General features: G+C 36.7%; 2 protein-coding genes across 3 annotated transcripts in view; one reads left to right on the top strand and one right to left on the bottom strand.

Annotated features, from left to right (window-relative positions):
* scamp1 (secretory carrier membrane protein 1) overlaps nucleotides 1–14385 on the bottom strand; it is a 22310-nt gene extending 7925 nt beyond the window's left edge. The window contains exons 1-3 of the mRNA XM_079586032.1: nucleotides 14236–14385; nucleotides 968–1048; nucleotides 136–169 (exon numbers count right to left, since the gene is read on the bottom strand). Of these exons, the coding sequence (XP_079442158.1) occupies nucleotides 136–169; nucleotides 968–1048; nucleotides 14236–14292 (172 nt within the window). The 5' untranslated portion in view covers nucleotides 14293–14385. The remainder of the gene's footprint in view (nucleotides 1–135; nucleotides 170–967; nucleotides 1049–14235) is intronic.
* Nucleotides 14386–16692: 2307 nt separating this feature from the next.
* On the top strand, nucleotides 16693–24682 carry tor1 (torsin family 1). 2 transcript variants are annotated; one of them, XM_079586383.1, is made up of 5 exons: nucleotides 16693–17171; nucleotides 19193–19458; nucleotides 19590–19765; nucleotides 20850–20977; nucleotides 22210–24103. In XM_079586383.1, exons 1-5 carry the CDS (start codon nucleotides 16982–16984, stop codon nucleotides 22452–22454), a joined length of 1005 nt encoding a protein of 334 aa, XP_079442509.1. In that variant the 5' UTR covers nucleotides 16693–16981; the 3' UTR covers nucleotides 22455–24103. The 2 variants fall into 2 exon arrangements, with proteins under 2 accessions (XP_079442509.1, XP_079442510.1); XM_079586384.1 differs by lacking the exon at nucleotides 16693–17171 and adding an exon at nucleotides 17836–18275 and having other exon boundaries at nucleotides 22210–24682.
* The last annotated feature ends 23 nt before the right edge of the window (nucleotides 24683–24705 follow it).

Genomic DNA, 24705 nt, shown 5'->3' with positions numbered 1-24705 from the left:
GTGTTTTTGAAGCGCTGATCATTGTAGCCAATCACAGACATATTTGATGAGCATGTGACAATGGCCGGCCATTCCGAGGTGTTAACCATTCCGCTCAACAGCGCTCAAAGCGTCACATTTTTTAAATTTCAGTACCGACTTGGTACCGAAGTCGGTACGTTTGACAACACTAGTGCAAGACAAGAATTTTTGGTTAAAAAGTATATAAATGTTTTTTTTTTTTTTAAGGAAATAGCCGGTGGTTTGGCTAGATAATACCCTTATTCCTCAGCTGGGATCCTGTAGCGTCTTTAAGCTGCACTGAAACTGAAATTTGGACTCCATTGAAGTCCACTATATGGAGAAAAATCCTGGAATGTTTTCCTCAAAAACCTTCATTTCGTTTCGACTGAAGAAAAAAAGACATGAACATCTTGGATGACGTGGGGGTGTGAGTAAATCAGGAATCAGGAAATTTTAATTCTGAAGTGAATCCTTAATCCTTTAATATTCAGCATGACCATATTCTACATCACGTAATCCTACCAAATACCTAAACTTAACAAGTACCTTTAAAAAATATGTAATAAGCAGTAATTAGGCGTTTGAGGCTAAAGTCATAGTTATTAGTTTGTAAAAACTGAGAATTCGACCCTAATCTAGAGCGTGACCATATTATCTTGTAAAATGTACTCAATCATTTTATTTACAAAATCCTTTTTTTATAGTGTGTATTTATTTCTGAGATGGATAAGTGAACATAATGAGGTGACCACACTGTAGCATTATACTGTTTAAAATCTTGCATAATGCAGTATAGTAGAATATACCGTATACAAAAAAAAAAACACAGATGGCCAGAGAGTGTGTTGGCAGATGGTATTTTTTGCCCTGTTCTGTTAATTTTGTACACAATAAGTTGTGCATCTGAAGACAAAATGTACAGCATCTCATAAGTGTCAGTTTGTCTGTGTAGTGGGCGTCTCACCGGCTTCGAGTCTGTGAAAGGGTTATACTCCTCCAGGCCTCCAGGTGGGGCAGTCCGTGTTACTTGTGTCACTGATGGGTCCTGCAGAGAACACACACACACAGAGGAAACAGCCTTTAAATATTCATCTGTTCAAAATGAAGGATTTTTTACTAGGATGTTTTCACACAATGTGCACACACTTGTAAAGGTTTATTTTGTTACTAGTAAACTTTAAATCTGATTGTCTGACTTTATGCATCTTTCGTTTTCTAAGTGCTCTGATGATTGTTTCTTCTTCATAAGTGCTTATCAACCTGGTACTTTGTAAACATGACTTTGTTTCGTGTCAAATTTCGTAATAGTAAATTCAGCCAATCAGATCAGTGCTTGCTAGATTGTGAAAGCACTCCTGTTCTGCATGCAAAAAGCATCAGAGGTTACGTGCACGGACTGTGTGCGGTCCACGGGTTTGCCGTCTGAGGCTCAGGCGAGGCTTTGTGAGACTACTTGTTATGCATCTTCTTGCATATCATTTATGCAAGTGCTCAGAGCTCTTGTAAACCAAAACAAATGCCCTGTGTGTCTTGTGATCGCACTTAGCAAATAAAGTGCTTTCAGATGTTTGGTTAGGCTTTATGAACTGAACACTGTACAGTTCCAGTAGATAAAACACTTTTATTTCAATGGTAACCATACAGTTGTTCATTTATTTCAGTAATTCAACTTAAAAGGTGAAACTAATATATTATATAGACTCATTACATGCAAAGTGAGATATTTCAAGCCTTTATTTGTTATAATTTTGAGGATTATGGCTTACAGCTTATGAAAACCTTTTCACAATATTCGAATTTTGAATTTTGGGTTTTCATAAGTTATCATCAAAAATTATAACAAATAAAGGCTTGAAATATCTCACTTTGCATGTAATGAGTCTATATAATATTAGTTTCACCTTTTAAGTTGAATTACTGAAATACACGATTTTCACATTTTTCGAGGTTCACCCGTACACACATTAGCTGCAGAGTAAAAAGTCTTCACAGCAAGACCATTTACTGAAACTATCTGCAAAAAAAAATCTTTCAGAAATCATTATGTATTATTATGAGATCACAACATACATGACCACCCACACATAAACACTATTCAACTCTGCATCTGCAACAAACAGCTTAACTCCTGCTGCAAAGCAACCATTAAACCGGCACTAAACAAACTCAAAGTTTGCCGGCACGACACATGCTGCCGATAAGAGCACGGTTATCTTGACTAATGTCACACAGATGTTGGAGAACTCGGAGAACTAATCCCGACGCCCAGTGCATCCGAGTCTGCATCAGATTAAAGCTCAGAACAACAGAGAGAAAGCAAACTCGCTATGTCACGCTTCACCGAGGAAATACTACACATTCTGTCCTAGGATTCTACATCCCAGAACATCGGGAACATCAGACGGAACCTGTAATTTTCTCCCGCCTGATTCCAGTAATTTACACTGAGCAAAAGCTATAAATAGATGAGTGGGAGAGATCAGCCCTGGTTCAGAGCAAAGATTACGAGAGTCGACCAATATTTCCCGACCGATAACAATTATTTTTTATATATCTGACAACCAATATACAGAATTTAATATAGTTTTAATTATGCTTTTATGCTTTAACCATTAGACTGCAACAAATGTATTGTTATTATGAATATTATTGTGATTATTATTATTATTATTAATAAACAGCAATAATAATAATACATAAATAAAAATAATTCTGGAATTAATAATGATAATAATAATTTTTATTATTATACAATATTTTAAATTCTGCATATTTTCTATCTGACATTGTTTTATTTCTGCTTTAACCATTACACTTTTTATTATTGCTATTATTATCATCATCAACAACAATAAACAAAAAAGATATAATTGTGCAAAATTATTATTATTATTAACGACAATACCTATAAATAAAAATAATTAAAACAATTCAGCAAATTAAATATAATAAAAACAACAACAACAACAATACTGTATGATAATAAATATGCATAATATAAATATTGTTTTATTTCTGCAACAATAAAAACATATGTATCATTATTAAAATGATTGCTATAACAATAATGATCATGTTTTTGCATTGATAAGATTGAGAGGCAAATAATTAATGATAATTTGCCATGTATTGCCAGTACACAGCAGAACCAGAAATACCTTTTGGACCTAAATTACATTTTTTGGGGTGAACTATCCCTGTGAGTAGTCATTCTCAACCTTATGTTGTTTCAAACCTGTATTCATTTCTTTGTTCAGTTGAACACTAAAGATGATATTTTGGAGAATGTTGGTAACCAGACATTTGATGGTAGCCATTGACTTCCATAGTATATTTTTTTCCTGTGTAGAATAGATAATATGATTTGATGAATACTGTCAATTGTTTGATTACAATACCGACATTCTTTAAAATACCTTCTTTTGTGTTCAGCAGAACAAAGAAACTCCCACAGGTTTGAAACAACTTGAGGATGAGTAAGAGACGACTACATTTTCATTTTTTGGGTGAACTATCCCTTGTGATGAACGATGCATTACTCAGTCTGGCAAATGTTAAATCATCATTGGAATAAAAATGCTAAATAACTGGGCGCTGCTCACTGATATCACGTAGTAGCATACTACTGTTTCAAACATTTATATAGCATATATAGCGTCACATGCTACTTTTTAAATTGGGCAGTTCTGTGCAGAATGAAGTATACTAGTAGGCTAATAATCCCTGCAAACATAGCAGAGAAGGGACCTTATTAAACTCCTGTGTTTCTCTATAGAGAGAGTTCACTATTCCCTCACTGACTCCAAATAACGTTAACTACAATACCACACACACACACACACACATTAAACCAGTCCCTTGTTTCCATAGCAGCCCCAGTATGCAGCGCTCGGGTCCTGAGGCGGATCCGTTTCATACGGCTGGTGACGACTGTCAGGACTCCAGAGCCATGAATATTTCAGTCTGTGTAATGATAAATGTTTAATGGGATAGTCCCGCACACAAATACACATTTTGTCGTAGCAGGAAGACTCTGTATCTGTATTCATAAACACACTGTGAGACAGTGATGTATGACGTCACACTCTTTGATCACCTGACATGAACGCATGTGTGACTGTGTCTCAAAACCTAGTGAGCTGCGTGCCAAGAAAACATTTTAAGTGTGTCTAAACATTCAGACACACACATGAATACTACCTAGGTAAGCAGCACAGTACACTTTGCATACTCAAGATGTAGTATATAGTATTAAAATAAAATATAATATCACAAAATTATAAATACTAGGCTAAGAAATAAAAATGAAAGGATAAATAAAAAAAATATTTTAAATAAATGCACCTAACAGAAACATAATAATGAATGTTTTGGTAATTAATTAAGCTAATGCATACGTCAAAGGGGTTTGTGGTATCATTTCGCAATTGTATGCATGACCTAATAATGGTGTAGTCTAACTTAAGCACTTTCACACCACTGTGGTTTGTGTGGAGAAGATGGTCTAAACAAGGGTTTATTTGTGTTGTAAAGGGCAACTGAACACTAGCGTATTGAGGATGTTCACAGTTAAGGTCAAATGTTGTTTTGAAAAGGACAGATAAAAGAAAGCAGGTTTGTGTGGGTTATAAGACACAGGAAACATTAAATGTTTGGCTTCGTCCCAATTGACCCTTCGCAGGGAGTTTGATTGACAGGCGATCTGACCAATCATAATCCGCCATTTTTGTCCGCCAAAGCAGTCAGGAGAGTTAGTAGATTAACATGGGAGGATTTGAACTTGAGAAGCTGAGTGTACTGACGTCTTTCCGCGGTTAAAACAACATTCCTTCTGATGTTCATTCATGTTTATTTTATGCTATAAATGAACTAGAAGGAAGAGATGATCGGATCACGATCTGTCAGACACATTAAAGAGCCACAAAACAGTATTTATCGTTTACATTTCTTAAAAAAATTACCAAATTTGAAAGGTGAGACTGTTTCATATCAAAAGTAAGCTGGTCTGTCCCGTCTGTCAGCGCGTTGTCAGTGTGCTCTCTTCTCCGCAATGTATTTTTCACTGCGTGAGAACATGGTGTGTGTGAGAGCGGCGTAGCTTGTCGGACATAGTAACTAAAGGGGGCGGGTCTTAGTTTGCGAACGGTCTATTTGCATACTTTAGTGATGCACTAAAAGTATGCAAATTGGGACAAAGCCAAAGTTAGGTTTAAACCACTTCTTTTGTTTACCTGATTGTACAACACATTAGTCACATTTTATTTATTTGTATTGCGCTTTTCACAATACACAGTTTCAAATCAGCTTTACAGGAAATCCACATATTTCAGAAATGTACATATACTAATCACAGTTAGCTAAAAATGAATTAATTTAAACAATGTTATAATTTAAGGCAGAAACAATGAGCTCATTGAAGTGATGCATACTTGTCTGTTAACAAATGAGTATGACATAAGCCCCTTTCACACAGCGCGTTGATCCCGGGAAATTGCCACGAAATTACCAGAGTGCCTTCTGTTCTGGGTGAACGCAAACACGTCCCGGGATTGATGCCGGGACCGATCCCGGGTTAGGGACCTAGTAACATTGCCGGGATCAGTTCCGGAACGCGCCCTGTGTGAACAAAAGCCGGGATCAATGGCGTAAGGGGTGTGTCGTAGTGATGACGCACGTGCCATCGCGCGACTAGAAAGTTTGTGTTCGTCATCAACGAAGAACGAACGAAAAAATGTCTGCAAACTGAAACGAAGCAGAGACCTTACTTTCCTTACTATCTGCGCTGAAGCCAAGAGCGCTCGCCAGCTTTATGGAGCGGTACGCGATGCGCTAGTGTACATGTTTTCATGTCTTATCCTGACGTCACGTGTCTTAACGGGATCTTAGCGGGATGTGTGTGAAGAACGCACTCACAGATCCCGGAAAAATCACTGGACCAAAATCAAACGATCCCGGTGTTGTGCCAAAAATTATTACCCCCCTCGTTGAAGTCAGTACCTGATTGCCTAATCCTAACCCCACCCCTAATCCTAACCCCTCCCGCACAACTAATCCTAAACCTACCAATGCTAGGGGGGAAATAATTTGGCAGAGGTCGAAATTCGGCACAACACCGGGACAAATCCCGGGTCACATTATCCGTGTATTTTCCGGAATCTCTGTGTGAAAGGGGCTTTGCTGTCTTGATGATGCACCTTAACATAGTGTCTAGTCTTGATGATGCACTTTAACCTGTAAGCCAAACTGTGAACATAAAGAAGTGAATGTTTAACATCACTCTATATGCGGCTGCTCACATTCGGCCAGCCGATTGTAAAGTGGGAAACTCAAGCCCGGGTTTGACCTCCTTCAGTGCTGCGCTCCTTCAGGACGACAGATGATTTCAGGACATATGCGGAGGCTCCACACGCACAGCAATCAAGTATTCACTCGCATGAAAGCTTATTTTAGACAGTAACGAGATTAGCGTTGAATGTCGCGGAGATGAAAATGGTGCAAATCAGATTAACGTAAACATAATAACTGCTGCAAACATTCCTGAGAAGGAACCCAGGTGTGACAGCAGCACTGTGGCTTATGTGGAGAAGATTGACTAAACAAGGGTTTATTTGTGTTGTAAAGGCCATCTGAACACTAGCGTATTGAGGATGTTCACATTTAAGGTCAAACGTTGTTTTGGAAAGGACAGATAAAAGAAAGCAGGTTTGTGTGGGTTATAAGACACAGGAAACATTAAATGTCACCTTACGGATATGCAATGGTGAAAGCAACAAGACAGTAAGTATGTGGAAATAAGTAAAGCCCCTTTTAAAACAGTGTTTACAAAGTGCTTTACAAAAAAAAAACAATTATAAACAGTAGCATACAATTTAAATAGTAATAATTACCATGAAAGATAAAAAATGATTATTAAAAATGATTACCGGTAGGCCTAATAAAGATAAGGATGATATGCAGATTAGTACGCTTTTTTTTTTTTTTTGTCCTTTCTATCTTACAGGTTATGATGTCGAGACACAAGAGCTCTGGACGAAAAACCTAGTGAGCTGCCTACCTGTCCTGATCATTATATAATCTTCTATCTATCCACCACACACACACACACACACACACACACACACACACACACGGTTCTGAGTGGAAGCTGATGAAACTCATTCAGTGAAACCATCTCTGGGTCCTGTGATATTACATTCCACCGCTGATGATGGCGGGAGTGACTAAGAGAGAAACTAAAATAAAACAACGGTTCTTAGTCACCACCGCTCCCTTAACAAACACTGTGAATGAAGGCAAACACACACACACACACACAGTGACAGCGGCTCACTGTAATAGGTTCCCCTGCATCTGCAGAGCGGGCCAGATCTCCAGAAACATCCATCTAATCAGATCATTAGTTTTCTCTCTCTCTTCCCATGTTCTCATTACGATGAGTGACGGACAGAATCAGACGGACCTCATTTAGACAGTCTACTTCCTTACTGCTGCGCACGCACACACACACACACACACACACACACACACACACACACACACACACACACACACACACACGGCCATTTTACGAGTTTGACAGTTGCTGCATTATGAAATCACTGTAACAAGGTAAAATCTGCTCCGTCAGAGCCACATGCATGCAATTGGTCAGTCATGCGCACACACACACACACACACCTCGTGCACCAGTTCTGCAACATCCTGCAGCACGCCTACTTGTTGATGAGGCTGCATCATTTCAGACGCTTCCCGCACGACGTGAGACTCGTTTCTACCAGGATCTCATCCAGGATAAAGACTATTTACTCTGTGGTTTCATTTAAACTGCCTTTACAGTCACAAATGTTTAACTGAATGATTACCAAACAGAAAACTCGGGCAGAGAATGCTTCATCCTCCTCAAAGTGTTTGTCTTTTCATTTACATGCCAAGGAGAGCTAAGGTGGAAGTTTTGATTCACTTCTCGTCTGTTTCTTACACAAAGCTGTTGTAGATAAGTGGATAAATCTATGTGTAAATCTGACACACACCAGATCCCTGACTGCGAAAACAAACTACCGTATTTTCAGGACTATAAGTCGCACTTTTTTTTCATGGTTTGCAATGCAAATGCAAGTCACTTTAGATAAAAGTATCTGCTAAATTCATAAGTGTAAAGTCTAAGACATGGTAAAAAGTCTAAAAACCATCCCGAAAATTCTTTAAAAGTCTAATTTCGTGCTTCGCCGGTTTGAAAGGGCATGAGGGAGGGTGAATAATGACAAAATTAATATAAAATATGTTATTAAAAAAAGAAAAAGAATGTAGGGCAGGATCAGAATGCGAGCTTGCAGTTGAGTGTAAGAAAGGGACGGGTTTAAGGCCCTGTTTACACCTGGTATTAAGCTGCTTTTTGGTTGATCAGATGATTACAAGTGGACTACACTAAATACTGGTGTAAACGGGGTCTAAGGACCCTTTCACAACTACCTTGTTTGGTACGGATTTTCTGACTTTTCAGTTTGATCCGTGAAACCTCCCCCGGACCAAACAGACGAAATGAAAAGAGGTAGTCTCGGTCCAGATCAAACTGAACAAAGGTTTGGTTCGTTTCTAGTGTGAAAGCATTTTGTGTATGGTTCGGACTTTCAGAGCATTTACAGGACGTTCCGGTGGTTCTCGCAGGATTGCTCCCAGTCTTCCTTTCCTGCCGGCGACGATAAAATGTTCACAAAACAAGGACGTTTATTTGGCGAATTTGAACTAGCCTTGATTATAGTTGGTGCTGCAGGCAGTAATGCCGTAATAACAACAGTATAGTGGCAACGATACATTGGCAACAATATATACATTGGTGGTGGTTGAGGAGATTCCCCCTTCTATGTAAAGCGCTTTGATTATTATTATTAATGATATGCGTCTGTTCATTCATTCTTGTCAAAGTTACCCGCCGAATTGACAACCCGCTGACGTCAGACGCACGTCCGTTTACAAGCCAATCAATGTCAAGATGCAGCCCACATCGATGATGATGATGACAGGACGCAAGCATGTCATGTAAAAGTCTTTAGTGCGCTCGGATAATTGCAATGTGAAACCAAACCAAAACTTAACGAATGTATAGAATGTATCAAAACATGAACTTTGGTTCGGACCTTGGTGTGGACTTTCAGGTGAGAAATCGCCCTAAAATATTTTGAGCTTGCCCACTTTCAATCACTTCTAGAGGTAGTCAAAAAACAGATTCCTTTTGTAGTGTGGACACTCATGTGGTCGAATGCGTTCAAACAGCCACAAAAGCCCGCCTGCTCTCCGCCTACTGACCTGATGAGGAAACATTATGGGAAGCGCAATTTAAACGTTGTCGGCTGAAGACCCAAGTTTGGTTTGAAGATGAAAAACGTACCAAGCTCAATGTTCTCTCATCATCATTCCTGATTTCTAACACACACTCACAGCGTTCGGCGTGATCTCACGGCTGTCAGAGCAGAAACTAAAGCAGATGCTATCCGTGTGTTTTTCCGTCGTCTCTGTTCATTTGTAAATTGTGCGAGCTTATATTTTGTACATTAAATCGAAGGATCTGAAAAAACACATTGGATATACATTTACATAGACCCTCCCCTCGAAGAAATCAGGACAGAAGTGGTTGAAAGTGGACAGAAGAGACGAATTAAAACATGGGAATGTGTCTCTCTCGTCTACCTGTGATCCGATCGACCAAAACGCATCTTAATACCAGGAGTAAACAGGGCCTAAGTGAATATATAATTGGAGAAGTCGAACACGTCACCCAGAGAGAAGTCTGTGCCGTTTCACCAGAAGATCCAGTTATGAAAATTACAGGGTCAACAAAAAAAAGTTTTAAATAAGCAGAGGTGGACAGTAACAACGTACAATACTTGAGTATCTGTACTTTACTTGAGTATTATTTTGTCCAGAAACTTTTTTAACTACATTTGAAAGACAAATATTGTACTTTTTACTCCACTACATTTCTGTCAAGGTCCTTGAGTAGAAAGAAAGTAGTAGCGTCAGGGAAGATTTGGGTTGCAAGGGTTGCATTTTGGTTGGAAATGAAAGTCTGGTTGACGTCAGAACTCGACTGATGTTGGTTTCTGACGTCAACCCGATCTTCAACCACAATACAACATCCGTCCAACGTTGCAGATTAACGTCAATCTGACATTGAATTCTGACATCAACCTGATTTTAATTTTCAATGTTGGTTTTGGTCTTCTAAATGCAAATTTTGTAATTGTTTTGGAGCACACTAGCTTATAGATAACAGTAAGGCTAACATATTCATACTAAAAGCCAAAAAACTGGGAACAGCCATTTGGGTGTCCGAAACCATTGTGGACGTTATTGAGTGGGCAGGCATAGATTCAGAGGCATAATGTACTGTGTGAGTATTAGCCTACATGCAACAATAATAAAACAATGCATTGACATTTACTTTTATATTTAAAGGGGGGGTACAATGGTCTTTCATGTATTCAGAGTTGTTTACAGTGTTAAAGAGATGGATTCTCATGCTAATAATGGCCAAAGTTTGAAAAGTTATTTTGAACGAATAACAGAGAATTTCTGTGCTGAAAATCATACTTCCGGGTTGCAACACGTTTCGGCTGTTTTTTTTCTATCGTAGATCTAATGACGTAGACCAGAGTGGAACTCCTTATATGAGCATTGCTCTCGGAAAAGCGCGTTCACGCACACGTCGACCAGAGGAGAGAAAGACCGCGCTCATCGACGCGCTACTACCGGAAATCATCATCAGCAGCGCTAAATAGGAATGGTTGATGTCAAGAATGTCTCCAAAAAAGTGTGTTTTGGGATGTGAGGGAAAGTTTACCTTGTTCAGCTTCCCAAAGAACCCAGTGTTACTGGAACAGTGGATGCAGTTTGTATTTCCGGGACAGCAAAGGAGTGTGGCAAGTGCGGTTTTGTGTTCTGGTCATTTCAGTGACGAATGTTTTATTAACAAGGCCCAGGTCGTCACTGGATTTGCAAACCGGTTGCAATTAAAACCTGGCGCGGTCCCAGTGATAAAACACCCCATTCATGTAACGTTAAGTACAACGGTATCAGATTTATTTCTTGTGCTGGAAATCCCCGCTTGACTCTATAGCTCCGCCCACGCCCAGAATCAAGGACCTCGGCTTTTTCCGGATAGAATCGGAAAGCTGTATTTTTAGTTTATAAATATGATGAAACTAAAGACTTTTTGGAGATATGAAGGACACACTATTACTCTATAGGTACTCAAGATTAACATGAGATTGACTGAAACTAAGTATTTTTACCCCCCCCCCCCTTTAAGTACTTCTGTAAAAAAAACGAGTACTTCTGTACTTTTACTTAAGTAAAAATCGGTCAACTTTTACTTGTAACGGAGTAATACATTTGACCAGTAGTATCTGTACTTTTACTCAAGTAAGGAAGTTGTGTACTTTGTCCACCTCTGGAAATAAATAATCAATAATATCAATAACATGCATTTAGAAATAGATGAGTGGATTTTCATTTCATCAAAACCTTAAGAAAAAGGTAGAGAGGCTATGCTATACAATATAGCCACCACAGTTACTACATTTAAAAAAATCTGGAAAAGCCACATTCAAAGCCTTTGTAAATTAGCCAATACACACCCACAAATCAATAATAATGCAGCAAATTCAAAGAACTTTCACTATGTAAAGGTTATAATAACAAATCAAAGCTATCTTTTTAAATGTCGAACTAATTCCACCAACATCTGGTATCATCACATTCACAACATACACGTCACAGGATTCAACCGAGCTTATACTTAAACAAAGGTGCCACACTGTCTGTATGCTGATTGGCTAAGATTAAGCAAACACCTAACAGGTTTTCTGTCAATCAAACCTCATGAGGTCTTGAATCAAAAACCAGCAAATTAATCAACATCTACAAGCTCATTTCTAGCAAGACAGACTATATATAAACTAAAGACGCAAGTCAGAAACAATGCAATCAAGAAGCCGTGTGAATTATTGAGACATGTGCCGCTACAGTCGGTCGACTACAGGGCCGCGCTGGTCTCGAGTTACCATGGCAAACCCAATGCAGACTGCATACCATTACTGCTGATTACTTAACGATTTTCCAAGTCTGACCAGTTAATGACGACGACTTAAGAGGTATGCTTTAATAGAAACACTTCAGAGGAGGCAAAACTGCTGCTACTGATGGTGTGTGTGTGTGTGTGTGTGTGTGTGTGTGTGTGTGTGTGTGTGTGTGTGTGTGTGTGTGTGTGTGTGTGTGTGTGTGTGTGTGTGTGTGTGTTCAAGAGGAAGAGAGAGACCTGGGTGACCAACAGAGGTGTAAATGATCATGTCTGTCCGGCCGAACAAGAGTCACAATCTGCTGTGCATGAATTTGCATTTGTCCCCCTGCACCTTCAAGACGGGTCCGATCCCACCTGTGCGTCTACAACACCTGTAATGTCACATAAACAGATTCTCTTCAGAGACCACACGGGAAAGGAGAACAATGGAGGGGAAAAACTCCAGACGGATGAACATTGTTTGTGTATTAAAGCCTAACATAGCCTATTAAATAAATAATAGTCTGAAAAATCGCATTTCTTTACATGGAAAGGTCTATTGAACCTTTAGACAAAATGTACAAGAAAATCTAAAACAAAGTTTGCATGCGTGTTTCTTCTTGAGCATCATATTTGATTAATATTTGATCCATTTTATGACTCATAAAGTGAGAATAGAGGCCCAAACTGAGCAAAATATGCAATTTGATGCATACTGATCTTTATATAGCCAAAAAGTACAAAGAAATTCTGATAGCTTGTAATGTAAATCAATTAGATATTTGTAACAGTATAACAGACTACTTATGTAAAATGCATAAATATCAGTCGTTATTGTATATCTGCCAATAATGTCTTGGTAAGATGATTTGCTTTAGTTTTATGATCAAGGCTGTGTAGTTTTAAAACATATAATGCAATGCAATACAATGATGATTGATAGATGAAGAAATAAACCTTGCTCAAAAGCCTGATGATATTATTTGAGACTCATATTTAAACAGTTAAGTGTCGTCTAGTTAAGTGTCATCTTGAAATATATAATCAATATACAAGTTATTCTTACGTTTAGTTTATAAAAATCAGTAAAGATTTCACAGCAAAAAGACACGTGAATCATGGGAGGGATGATTTTTTTTTACAATTACTAAAACGACTTGCTTAAAAAAAGACTAAACTGTCAATCAGACAACAGAAGGCATGCAGTAGATTGTGTGCAACAGGTTTTTCAGCAAAGTTTGATCATGTAAGCATGTAGTAATGTAGACGCCTTAAATTAATCACCAAATATGTCACAGTAGGCTAGATAGGGTTAACTCATTTCGAAAGTGGTTATTTCTAAAAGAAAAATCACCGGCTTTAATGCATTAAGGCGACAAATGCTTTGCTTGGATCAATGTAGCTGCACAAAATGAAAAATAAAACAGGCTGCAGGGATCTAATTCCCTCAGCTGACCAGATCTGCACACACACACACACACACACACACACACACACACACACACACACACACACACACACACACACACCACTGATCAAAACAGGGGCGGCCTACAGCTATCCAGCCCAAACACACACACACACACACACACACACACTCCTTTATTGACCCTAAGCGTCATTATTCAGCCCCATGTATATGTGCAAAGACTGTAAATGGACCATATTCATCTCAGACACTGACAGCTTCAATAACAACAGATAATTCACTAGTTAAAAGACCCTACAAATATCATATAAAGCCCAAAACATCCCAAGTTAGAAACCAAACCCAGAATTGAAGCCTCCATCATCATCATCTTAACATTATTCATAATACCAAAGCCATAAAACAATGAAATGTTGATGTGGTGGTCAAACTTAATTCATAGTTCATTAAAGGCTTTTTTGGACTGACTAAACACGGAGAATTTGACTCATAAATCGAATCAGAAACCCAATAATAATAATAAATGCTAACAAACAAAACCAAAGACCTCAATAAATACATTTTTACACAAGTGACTGCTGAACAACAAGTTATGTGATGTCACAGAAGATATTAGTATTTAATTACTTTTTTTTAATATGAACGTAATCGAAATGACTAGAAAAATGTGTTGACTTTATATGTAAAAACCAGACAAAAAGCTGAACACCGAAACCCAGTGATAAAAACAGCGCTGCTGTGTCGTTACCTGAAACGGGTTGCTGAAGTCCGGGTCCGCGAAGGGGTTGCTGTCAAAATCTGACATTTTTCCGGTTGAATTGGGCAGAAATATTAGACTAAATTAACGGTTTTCCGTGAGAAACGCACCAGCAGCTTGAGACTGATCCGCAACCGCAAAATGGCAGAACCGGAAATGACGTCATGCGTCAGTTGCACGTCTCACAATTCAGTATGATCAAATACATATAATTAAAATGTGTTCAGAATTATTATTTATTATTATTTTAAACTTTTTTTGATGATTGCTTTATACTTTATTGCATAATTTGCATATTGTATGATTCGTTCCCTTCTTCTTCTTCTTCTTCTTCTTCTTCTTCTTCTTATTATTATTATTATCATTATTTCTTTCGTCATGTTGTACACCTTTGTCTCTCTCTCTATTTCTTTTTTTTATATATTATTGATTAGATAGTCAAACATGCAGAACAGAAAACGTTCATTTCACTAAATCTTGACATGTCTGCCACCTAGAGTGCATTCATAATCATTACATTAAAAAGAGTATTTATACATCCATTTTTAACCATTTTTCCTGAGCATAAAAATAGTACTTCATATACGAGGTGGTTTTAATGGGATGAATATGAATATCAAGAACAGCTTGTCGTTCATATGAAGAGGCCATGGTTTGTTTTTGGGGGATTTGCTTGATTTAACTACAAGATATTCACCTCAGCAATGGTCTTGCTCTATAACATATTCTCCAAGACGTTGCTCTCGGTTCAATTCTGAATAAAGGATATTAATATTTTGGCACTTCTGCTAAACACAGCTGTATCCCTCAAACTCCATTATCAGTCCGAGTGACAGGTGTCAACAATAGTCACCATCAAAAATATCTTGTTTATTTATAGACATATTTTTTATTCTGTCTTGGCCTTCAGGGTCCCAGCCTGTTGTCACTGTAAGACATAATTCAGTTGCTGCCTGGTGATATATTCCTATTGGCGTTAAAGAAGGGACCCTATACTAATAATGGTGTATATTTAGGTAAAATACATGCCTTCAAAAACATGATTTCAGCTTCATTATGAGGACACGTATCATGTCAGAAGGTCGAAAGGGGAAAAAAGTATTTTAAACTTTACAAGTTCAACAAAAATTGCATCATTAATCTATGAACAATCGATAAAAAAAAAAATGTATCCCCCCAAAACCTGCGTCATTACAGACATTGTACCATTTGTGTCAAACCGTGCTAAAAAAAATATATATATATTTTGTCAGTGCATGTTTTATTATGAGAATATCTCTCAAACCCTTGGTGTTTCGGTGATACCAAACAAGCTATATAATAATATAATAATCATAATTTGACATGATAATGATAAAATATGACATTGTTTTTCATAAAAAAAATTACATAAAAAAATTACATAAAAGTAATATGCTTCTTATGCACCAAACATGATATAAATGCCAAAACTGTTTTTTTTTTCTAGGTCTCATGATGACAATTTGTTTATTTTAAATAATTTATAGCAGTGCAAAAATATACAAACATTTATTTGACATGAAATTTATCTTGGTGCCAAAGAAAGTCACTTTTTATTAATTTTAGCAAAATAAATAGATTTTTTCAAGTGAGTCAGTTTCAATTGTTCAAGATTCAGGATTTGACTAATCTACACAATAATGAAAATTACAACATATTTCAGTGATGTATCAGGAGTGTGATAATAAACTATTTTCTTTTGAGAATGAGGACCGGATATTTTCTACTATTCACACATTTGGAGAAAGATTAATTTTTTTATCATAATAATATTTTCAATTGGTTTTAAAGATTTACAAACACAGCCAGTGGATATATTAGGATAAAATAATAATAATAATTAATGAATTAAATATAAAAAGAAATAAACGAAAACGTTTTATAAAAACATATATTTAAAATATATATATATATATTAATTAAAATAAAACAATGATTTTAACTGAAATAAATGTTTACAAGCATTTAAAAATATTTTTTGTATACATAAGAACATTGTCAAGGTACACACACACACACACACACACACAATATAATTAATAAATAATATACACAGACACATCTTACAACAAATTGAAAATAATTAATAATACATTTAATGAAAAAAAAAACTTTTTTCAAAAACAACATAAGTTGTGAAACGACATAGCCTAGAACACAGACAACTGTATTAATACAATAACTACAGACACTGATACACTAGCTCCTAAATACATGGATTTTTAAAAAATATTTCTCTAATAAAGAAATTTAATAAGTGAGTTTAATTAAATTTCAAAGTGGGGATAGCATAAAATACCATTTGCACACTTCTGCTTTATGAATGAAGAGCCATATAAAATAAAAAACGAACAATATAGGCTACTCCAAGGGTCTATTTCTATTATCATTAGACCTATGATAAAAAAAAAGTATGTCTTTTAAACTGAAAGAGTGTGTAACATTTGCCGAATCAAACATGTGAGAACCTAGGTCAGACCAAAATTGATTGGATATAGTGCAACCAAAAACAGATGCTTTGAAAACAAATACAAATACTGACACATTTTACAGCTGTGTATTTAATACTATGACGCTATAGTGTGGAACTCCTCACAGCGCGCGCTCGGTCTAAACGGACTCTTTAGATTCGGTTCACGGAAGTCGCTCATCTCTGTTTACTAAACCGGATTAGCACATTGATGTGCTGCTGATTTCGACAGACTCGTCCTCCAGAATGCGGTTGGCGTGTTGGCTGGTGATGTTCGCGGGCTGCTGCTCTCTCACGGCGGGGATAGAGCCGATCAGCACCAGCATCGCGGTCGGGATGGCCGCCGCGCTCACCGGGTTTCTGGCCAGTTACCAGAACGTGCTCTATTACTTCCACGAGTGCTGCAGACCGGAGTGGATCTCGTTCAACAAAACAGGTTTGAACGGGAGGTTTTGTCATATTTGTAGTAGGGGGCTATTGGACGACGCTTTATAAATGTGCGTATAATTCCAGACAGTGGTGCAATGTTGGTCATACTAACCTAGAAATCCACATTTCCCTAATGTTAAAATGAATTAAATCCACATTTATCTTTATTTACATTAATCGATTCCCTCCATTTGAATGGCAAACAAATAGGCAGCTGGGACATGTAGAAATTATTAACTTTAAACAGCCTCTTGTATTGATATTTTGCTACTTCCTGATTGTGTTTTAAATCAGCATAAAAATGTAATGCACCTGACACTTCTATCATATATATAATCATGCATCATCTGAAAATATGTATTATTATTATTATTGTAGCACTAGTTCTTGTAGGCTATTGGTGCTGATGATGGAGTTGTAGCCTATTTGTTCCCAATCAATTTGAATGCAATTCATGATAATGAATAATGTGTAAGTCGCTTTGGATAAAAGCGTCTGCTGAATTATTACATATAAATGTAGTGATAATATATATGATTCTCCCCGAAATCATAATTTATCTAATAATATGGTTTTCACAGGTTTTTTGTTTAAATCTGCTTGACACTTCTGAAGTGTAATTCGTCTAATCTTCGTCTGCATATATATGATGTTAAAATGAGCATATAGACAGCGTGGCAAGTGTTTGGTGGCAAAATGACCAGTGATGATCAAACAATCAATGCAACATCAGAGCCCGTCTACGGACATTCTCTGGCAACATGCACTATTGAACTGAACGCTGCGCGCATGCGCCCTTCGTCGCGCACAATCGTCGTCACTTTTCCTCAAGTAGGAAGTGCAGGGTCCGAGTGAGTTGGAGGCTTCGTTTTGTTTTGTTTTGTTTCTCCGTTTCCTATTAAAAGCATCGATGATTTATGTAGTAAAATGAAAGCTCGGCCATGGACAGCTTTACTGCACTGCATCCTGGTCTCAGGGCTGATCGTGGAGGCCATAGAGCCCGTGTCCACCTCACTGCTGCTGGGAACAGGAGCTGCTATGCTGGGCAGGAAAATATATCGCTATTTATATGAAACGTGTGATGAGAACTGGGTCAACTTTAATGCTACAGGTGAAAATGTGATCACAACGTATACTATATTTGGATTTGATCATGCATTATGGCCCGTAAAAGCACCAAAAAGCCATTTAAATGCTTCTTTCTACCGTTTTTATAATGGTTTATTTGATACTAATAATAATAATTATTATTTTTTAAATATAACAGCCAGATTGTTTAGTTTTAAATTATCATTGTAAACAAAGACATATTACAGAGTTTGTACAAGGTGCTTAAAGTGCTTGAATTTGACTTATTTGAAATTGAAGTCCTGGAAAACCCCTTTTATATAGTGCTTGAATTATTGAAAGACAATTTTGAAATTAGAGATACATTTTTTTCAATGAAACAACATATTCATGAAAAATCTGCAGTATAAGACATTTAAAGACATTTCTCATGACTGTGAACATGATATTGCTCATATAAATAAATATCCAAGTATATGATACACCTTTCATTCTGCAGGTTTGTCATATTCATGAGTGAAAAAATCAGTTTGAAAGTGATATCTTTGTCATAGTATCCTTTTAATGATTAATGTTGCCACAGTCATTGCATACTTTGCACATGCGGCACTTTTATTTTCACCATTTTGTTTTATTAGTTTATTTTAATTGATCTGTTACCCTTTTTTAGAAATTGAAAGATAAATATATTGTTTTGATAAGTGAGATATCTGATTGTAGTCCTTGAAAACCAAAAAAGTAGTGCTTGAAAAGTCATTGAAATTCCTGGGATTTCATTTTACAGTGTCTGTACGAACCCATGATTTCTTTCAGAATCTGTTTGATTTGATCAGCCAACATGCATCAAACAATGAGTCTTGTTTTGTTGTCTGATACATGCATTTATTTATGTATTTATTTGAAGTGCAGCTGTTACATATAAAGCATATGGTGTCTGTAAATGTGTCCTCTCGTCCTCAGGACTGAAGTATGACCTCGACACCAAGCTGTACGGGCAGCACGTTGCTGCTCAGGTCATCCTGAAGGCCGTCACGGGCTTCATGAAGAATGAAAACCCGAAGAAACCTCTGGTTCTGTCGCTCCACGGCTGGACCGGGACTGGGAAGAACTTCGTGAGCCAGCTGATAGCAGAAAATATATACGAGAAAGGAATGTCGAGCAGTTTTGTTCATCTATTTACAGCAACGGCACACTTTCCTCACGAGATGCACATCAACACATACAAGGTAATGTGTTTTTTTTTTGTTTATATATGTAAATACATTGAAATAACTGCATTTCACTTTAACAAAAAAATGCAACCAGTCAAATGTTTTTTAGTCGCATCTGTACTAAAGGTATGTTTGCAATTGTTTAGTCCCAGTTACAGAACTGGGTAAAGGGGAATGTTACCATATGCCCACGGTCTATGTTCATCTTTGATGAAATGGATAAAATGCATCCCGGGCTGATCGACAGTATAAAGCCTTACCTGGACTTCTACGACAGTCTGGACGGAGTATCGTACAGACAGGCCATCTTCATTTTCCTCAGGTCAGTGTTATTGTGTACTTAACTGTAAACAGAACATTTAAATCTGTAAATAATGTAATTAATACAATTGGTCACTAGTTGTCATTGTTTAGTGATGGGCGGTAAAGACCAACAATATTTTTCTATTATATATATATATATATATATATATATATATATATATATATATATTAGGAATGGGCAACGATTAATCGCATAAAAATAAAAGTTTGTGTTTAAATAATATATGTATGTGTACTGTGTATAATTATTTTGGGTATATATAAATACACACACATGCATGTATAAATTTAAGAAAAATTTGTTATTTATATTTATATACATTTTGTATAAATATATACATGCAAATAGTTCTTAAATATATATATACATATGCATATGTGTGTATCTATATATATACCCAAAATAATTATACACAGTACACATAAATATATTATTTAAACACAAACTTAAATTTTTTCTGCGATTAATCATTGCCCATTCCTAATATATATATATATATATATATATATATATATATATATATATATATATATATATATGTGCGCGCATTTATTTGATCAAAAATACAGTAAAAAATGCAATATTGTAAAATATTATCACAGTTTAAAGGAACTGTTCTCTATCAATTTTAAGCAAAAAAAAAAAAAACTGTATTCAACATTGAAAATAATAAGAACCATTATGAATAATTGAGCACAATAATAATTGAGCAAATCCGCATATTATAATGATTTCTAAAGGATCATGTGACACTGGAGTAACGATGCTGAAAATTCAGCTTTGATCACAAATTAAATCAATTCAATTTTACAATATATTCAAATAGAAAATTATGTTAAATTGTAATATTTTATAACAAAATATTACTTTATAAAAAAAATTTTTATTAATGTAAAAATGAATGTTTTTGATCAAATAAAAGCAACCTTGGTGAGCAGAAGAGACTTTGAAAAACATTTATTTCTTTATTTATTCCAAACTTTTGCCCGGTATGTATTTGCTCTGAATAAAATAAAAAAACTCTAAAAACTTGCTTTCTATCGGAGGACCCTTGTACACCCAGTTGTTTTTGTCTTTATAGTAATGCCGGCGGTGAGAATATCGTTCAGGTGGCTCTGGATTTCTGGAGGGACGGGAGAGAGCGAGAGGAGATGCAGCTGAAGGATCTAGAGACGGCGCTGTCACTGTCCGTCTTCAACAACAGAAACAGTACGTCACGCGCCTCTTATCTTTCTCACATCGGATCAAATATGGAGCAAAAAATCCTCATGACAATCGGATCGCTATGCATTAAACTGAGTGCATTTTAAGTCATTTTGTTCATTAGTTTCACTCTAGTTTGTTGAAGATTTCCAATATAATGAAGATCTCACAACAAATGTATTGTCTTTTTTATTTATTTAATTGCCACATTATATTTTTTGAATGTTACCTTACCATGCAGTGTGAAATGTAGCTGTTTGTGAATGAAAAATTAGTTTAAAAAGAATGTAAAAGTTTTAAAGTGCACAAAAAATTACGTTAATTTTTTTATATTAACCGTCTCCTAAAAGAAAGAAATGAGGCGTCAGTAATTCCTGGCTCACTTCCTGTTGCATACCTACGTTACGTAACAATGTAACAAATTTGCATAATGCCAGCCTATGGTCTTGATTGGTTTCTTGTGAACAACGTCTACTTTGACCCTTAAATACTATAGTTGTAGCTGAGACTGGAAGAGTTTGGTTCATACAGCTACAGCGGTCGACCAATCACAACAGACTGAGCCATCTGACCAATCAGAGCAGAGTAGACCAATCACAACAGACTGAGCCGTCTGTCCAATCAGAGCAGAGTAGACCAATCACAACAGACTGGGCCATCTGTCCAATCAGAGCAGAGTAGACCAATCACAACAGACTGGGCCATCTGACCAATCAGAGCAGAGTAGACCAATCACAACAGACTGAGCCGTCTGTCCAATCAGAGCAGAGTAGACCAATCACAACAGACTGGGCCATCTGTCCAATCAGAGCAGAGTAGACCAATCACAACAGACTGAACCATCTGACCAATCAGAGCAGAGTAGACCAATCACAACAGACTGGGCCATCTGACCAATCAGAGCAGAGTAGACCAATCACAACAGACTGAGCCATCTGACCAAACAGAGCAGAGTAGACCAATCACAACAGACTGGGCCATCTGTCCAATCAGAGCAGAGTAGACCAATCACAACAGACTGGGCCATCTGACCAAACAGAGCAGAGTAGACCAATCACAACAGACTGGGCCATCTGTCCAATCAGAGCAGAGTAGACCAATCACAACAGACTGGACCATCTGACCAATCAGAGCAGAGTAGACCAATCACAACAGACTGGACAAAATCAGAAAACTTTAAAATAGCATAATAGAGGCACTGTTAACGCTTGTCTTGTTTTTCTTCTCTCCGTCCACAGGTGGTTTCTGGCACACTGGTTTAATCGATAAGAACCTGGTGGATTTCTTCGTGCCGTTCCTTCCTCTGGAGTACAAGCACATAGTTCAATGCGGTTTGTCCGAGATGGTCTCCAAGGGTCACGTCCCGGATAAAGAAGTGGTTGAGATGATGGCCCACGACCTGAACTACTTCCCTAAAGAGGAGCGCGTCTTCTCCATGCAGGGCTGCAAGGTCATCCCCAGCAGGCTGGACTTCTATGTGTGAACGAGGGGGAACAAAGAAAGACTCAAAAACAGCAAACTGGTTATCGTTTGTGTGCTTTTTTCACAGAAATCCCTTCCGTTGCTCTGCAATAGAGAGAACTGAAGCAGACATTACACTTTTACATGATGTTGTGCTCTCGAAAGACTCTAAAGTGGGACGTTTTTTATTCAATCACAAGAGTTTTATACACCAATGGACTGTTTTATTGATGTCGCATCAGCTGCTTAAGTCCTTCTTTTCAAGGATGTTTCTGTTGAAGATGAAGTAGAGGAAGCTTTTTTTATTTAAAAAGACTGCACATCTTGGAGCTAAAAAAAAAAAAAACACTGGCTATCTGCGATTTTTATGTGTTGATCTGTATTAATTGTTATCATGAGAGAGAGAAAAAAAAGCCTTTATCTTGAAATATCACATTTATTACTGCCTTTTTAAAAGAAAAACAATGTGTTGGGGTGTTTGGGATGAAGAAGATCATTAGCTAGAAGTCAATTGTAGCTTAACCTGAATCTCATTTTGATCTTTGAAACATAATGATCATTTGGTTTTCCCAATTCGTCACTGTCAGGATTCTGTGTTGTCGATTTTAAGTTGCAATGTCACAAATACTCTAGTCTAGTGCCACTGGTTCTGATTGAAGGTTTTGTTGAGTAAATCACAGTGCCTGTTTATCTTACAAGAATACAGTTAAACATGTTTTTTTTTAATTATATCTATTACAGGCACTCGTCATTATTTAATTATCTGGTTTGAACATAATTTCACATTTGGAACATTTCTGAAAATTATTTTTGAGATGCACGAAGATAAAATGAATTTTTTTTTTAAAGATTCTACAGATTGATTTTGATAAAGCTTTATGACCAAAACGGACTCAATTGGTCTTGATAATTTTATTTTTGTACACGTTGACAAGTTAATTTCTATTACTTTTTTATTGAGCCTCCCAGTTGTCTATGATAACTGAATACATTTTAAAAATCCTTACAGTCACAGACATTACTGGGAAACAATGTCTAGTAAAACTACATTTTCACTTCAAATTCTAGCCGATGTTATACTTTAGAGCAGATAAAACTATCTTAATAATTTTCCATATCTAAAAATCACAAAATTACTTGGTATTTGTCCCAATTGACAGGGTTTCCACAATCCGATGTGTAATTATGTTAGTTTTCTAATTCTGAGACCCAGATATTTTTATGTAACTGACCTCTTGGTGACCTCTAATCACCAAGCTTGTCAGTGAAAGTCCAAAGTCCAATAGGAAACATTTTCTTTGTAGACTTGTTTAGAGTATCTCCACCAAAACTCTACATAGTTCTTCTGGCTGATTATGGTGTTCTATTCAATTTCAGGTTTCCCGGAATATTCAATTAAAAATCTAAAAATATCCCTGAGATTTTAAATAGACGGAATGTTCGTGAATTCAAATTTTAACTGTCAAAACTCTCACACATGCACAAGGCTTTAAGAACCCAGATTTGTTTCTCTTAAATGCCACACTAAAATGAGTCTGTAAATGATTACTTTGCTGTGTAATGTTTATGACATCTAAATGATCTAAATGGCAGGTGAGAAGTGCCCCAGGATACCACGTAAATACAGGTGTATTACTGTCTGATAATGTCACAGTTTTATGATACCACCATAATAAAAATAGGAAAAAATGAAATATCTGCTCTCTTAAAGGGATAGTTCACCCAAAAATGAAATGCTGTCATCACACTGATCATGTCGCTCTAAAGTTTAAACCCGTAAGACTTTCATTCATCTTCAGAACACAAATGAAGATCTTTTTGATGAAATCTGAGAGATTTCTGTCCCGCCATCGACAGCTACTCAACTACTTCAAAAAGTTCATAAAGAGGTTGTAAAACTAATCCATGTGAATTGAGCGGTTCGGTCCAATTTTTCTGAAGAGTTTATATGATGAAAAGATTGAATCCAGGCTTTTATTCACTTATAAACGTTCATCAGCTCAAGCATGTTACGCAACACGTTTGAGATCCAGCAAGAACCAATGAGGTTCATTCTCGTGTTGAGCTTCTGTTTATGTTCGCTGATCAATGTTTATCTGTGAATAAAAGCCTAAATTAAATCTGTTCATCATATAAAGCGATCGTGTCTCTTCAGAAGATTTGGACTAAACCGCTCAATTTATATGGATTAGTTTTACAATCTCTTTATGAACTGTTTGAAGCGTCAAAGTAGCGACTGTTGATGGCGGGACAGAAAGCTTTCAGATTTCATC

The sequence above is a fragment of the Phoxinus phoxinus genome (assembly GCF_949152265.1).
Source record: "Phoxinus phoxinus genome assembly, chromosome: 17".
Taxonomy (NCBI): Eukaryota; Metazoa; Chordata; class Actinopteri; order Cypriniformes; family Leuciscidae; genus Phoxinus; species Phoxinus phoxinus.
This window is presented reverse-complemented; position numbering and strand designations above follow the sequence as displayed.

Excerpts from the sequence above, each read along its gene's own strand:
- tor1 (XM_079586383.1), top strand. The coding sequence starts at position 16,982 with ATGCGGTTGGCGTGTTGGCTGGTGATGTTCGCGGGCTGCTGCTCTCTC. Across the intron at positions 17,172-19,192 it reads GATCTCGTTCAACAAAACAG|GACTGAAGTATGACCTCGAC; the intron begins GTTTGAACGGGA and ends TCTCGTCCTCAG. Across the intron at positions 19,766-20,849 it reads GCCATCTTCATTTTCCTCAG|TAATGCCGGCGGTGAGAATA; the intron begins GTCAGTGTTATT and ends TTGTCTTTATAG.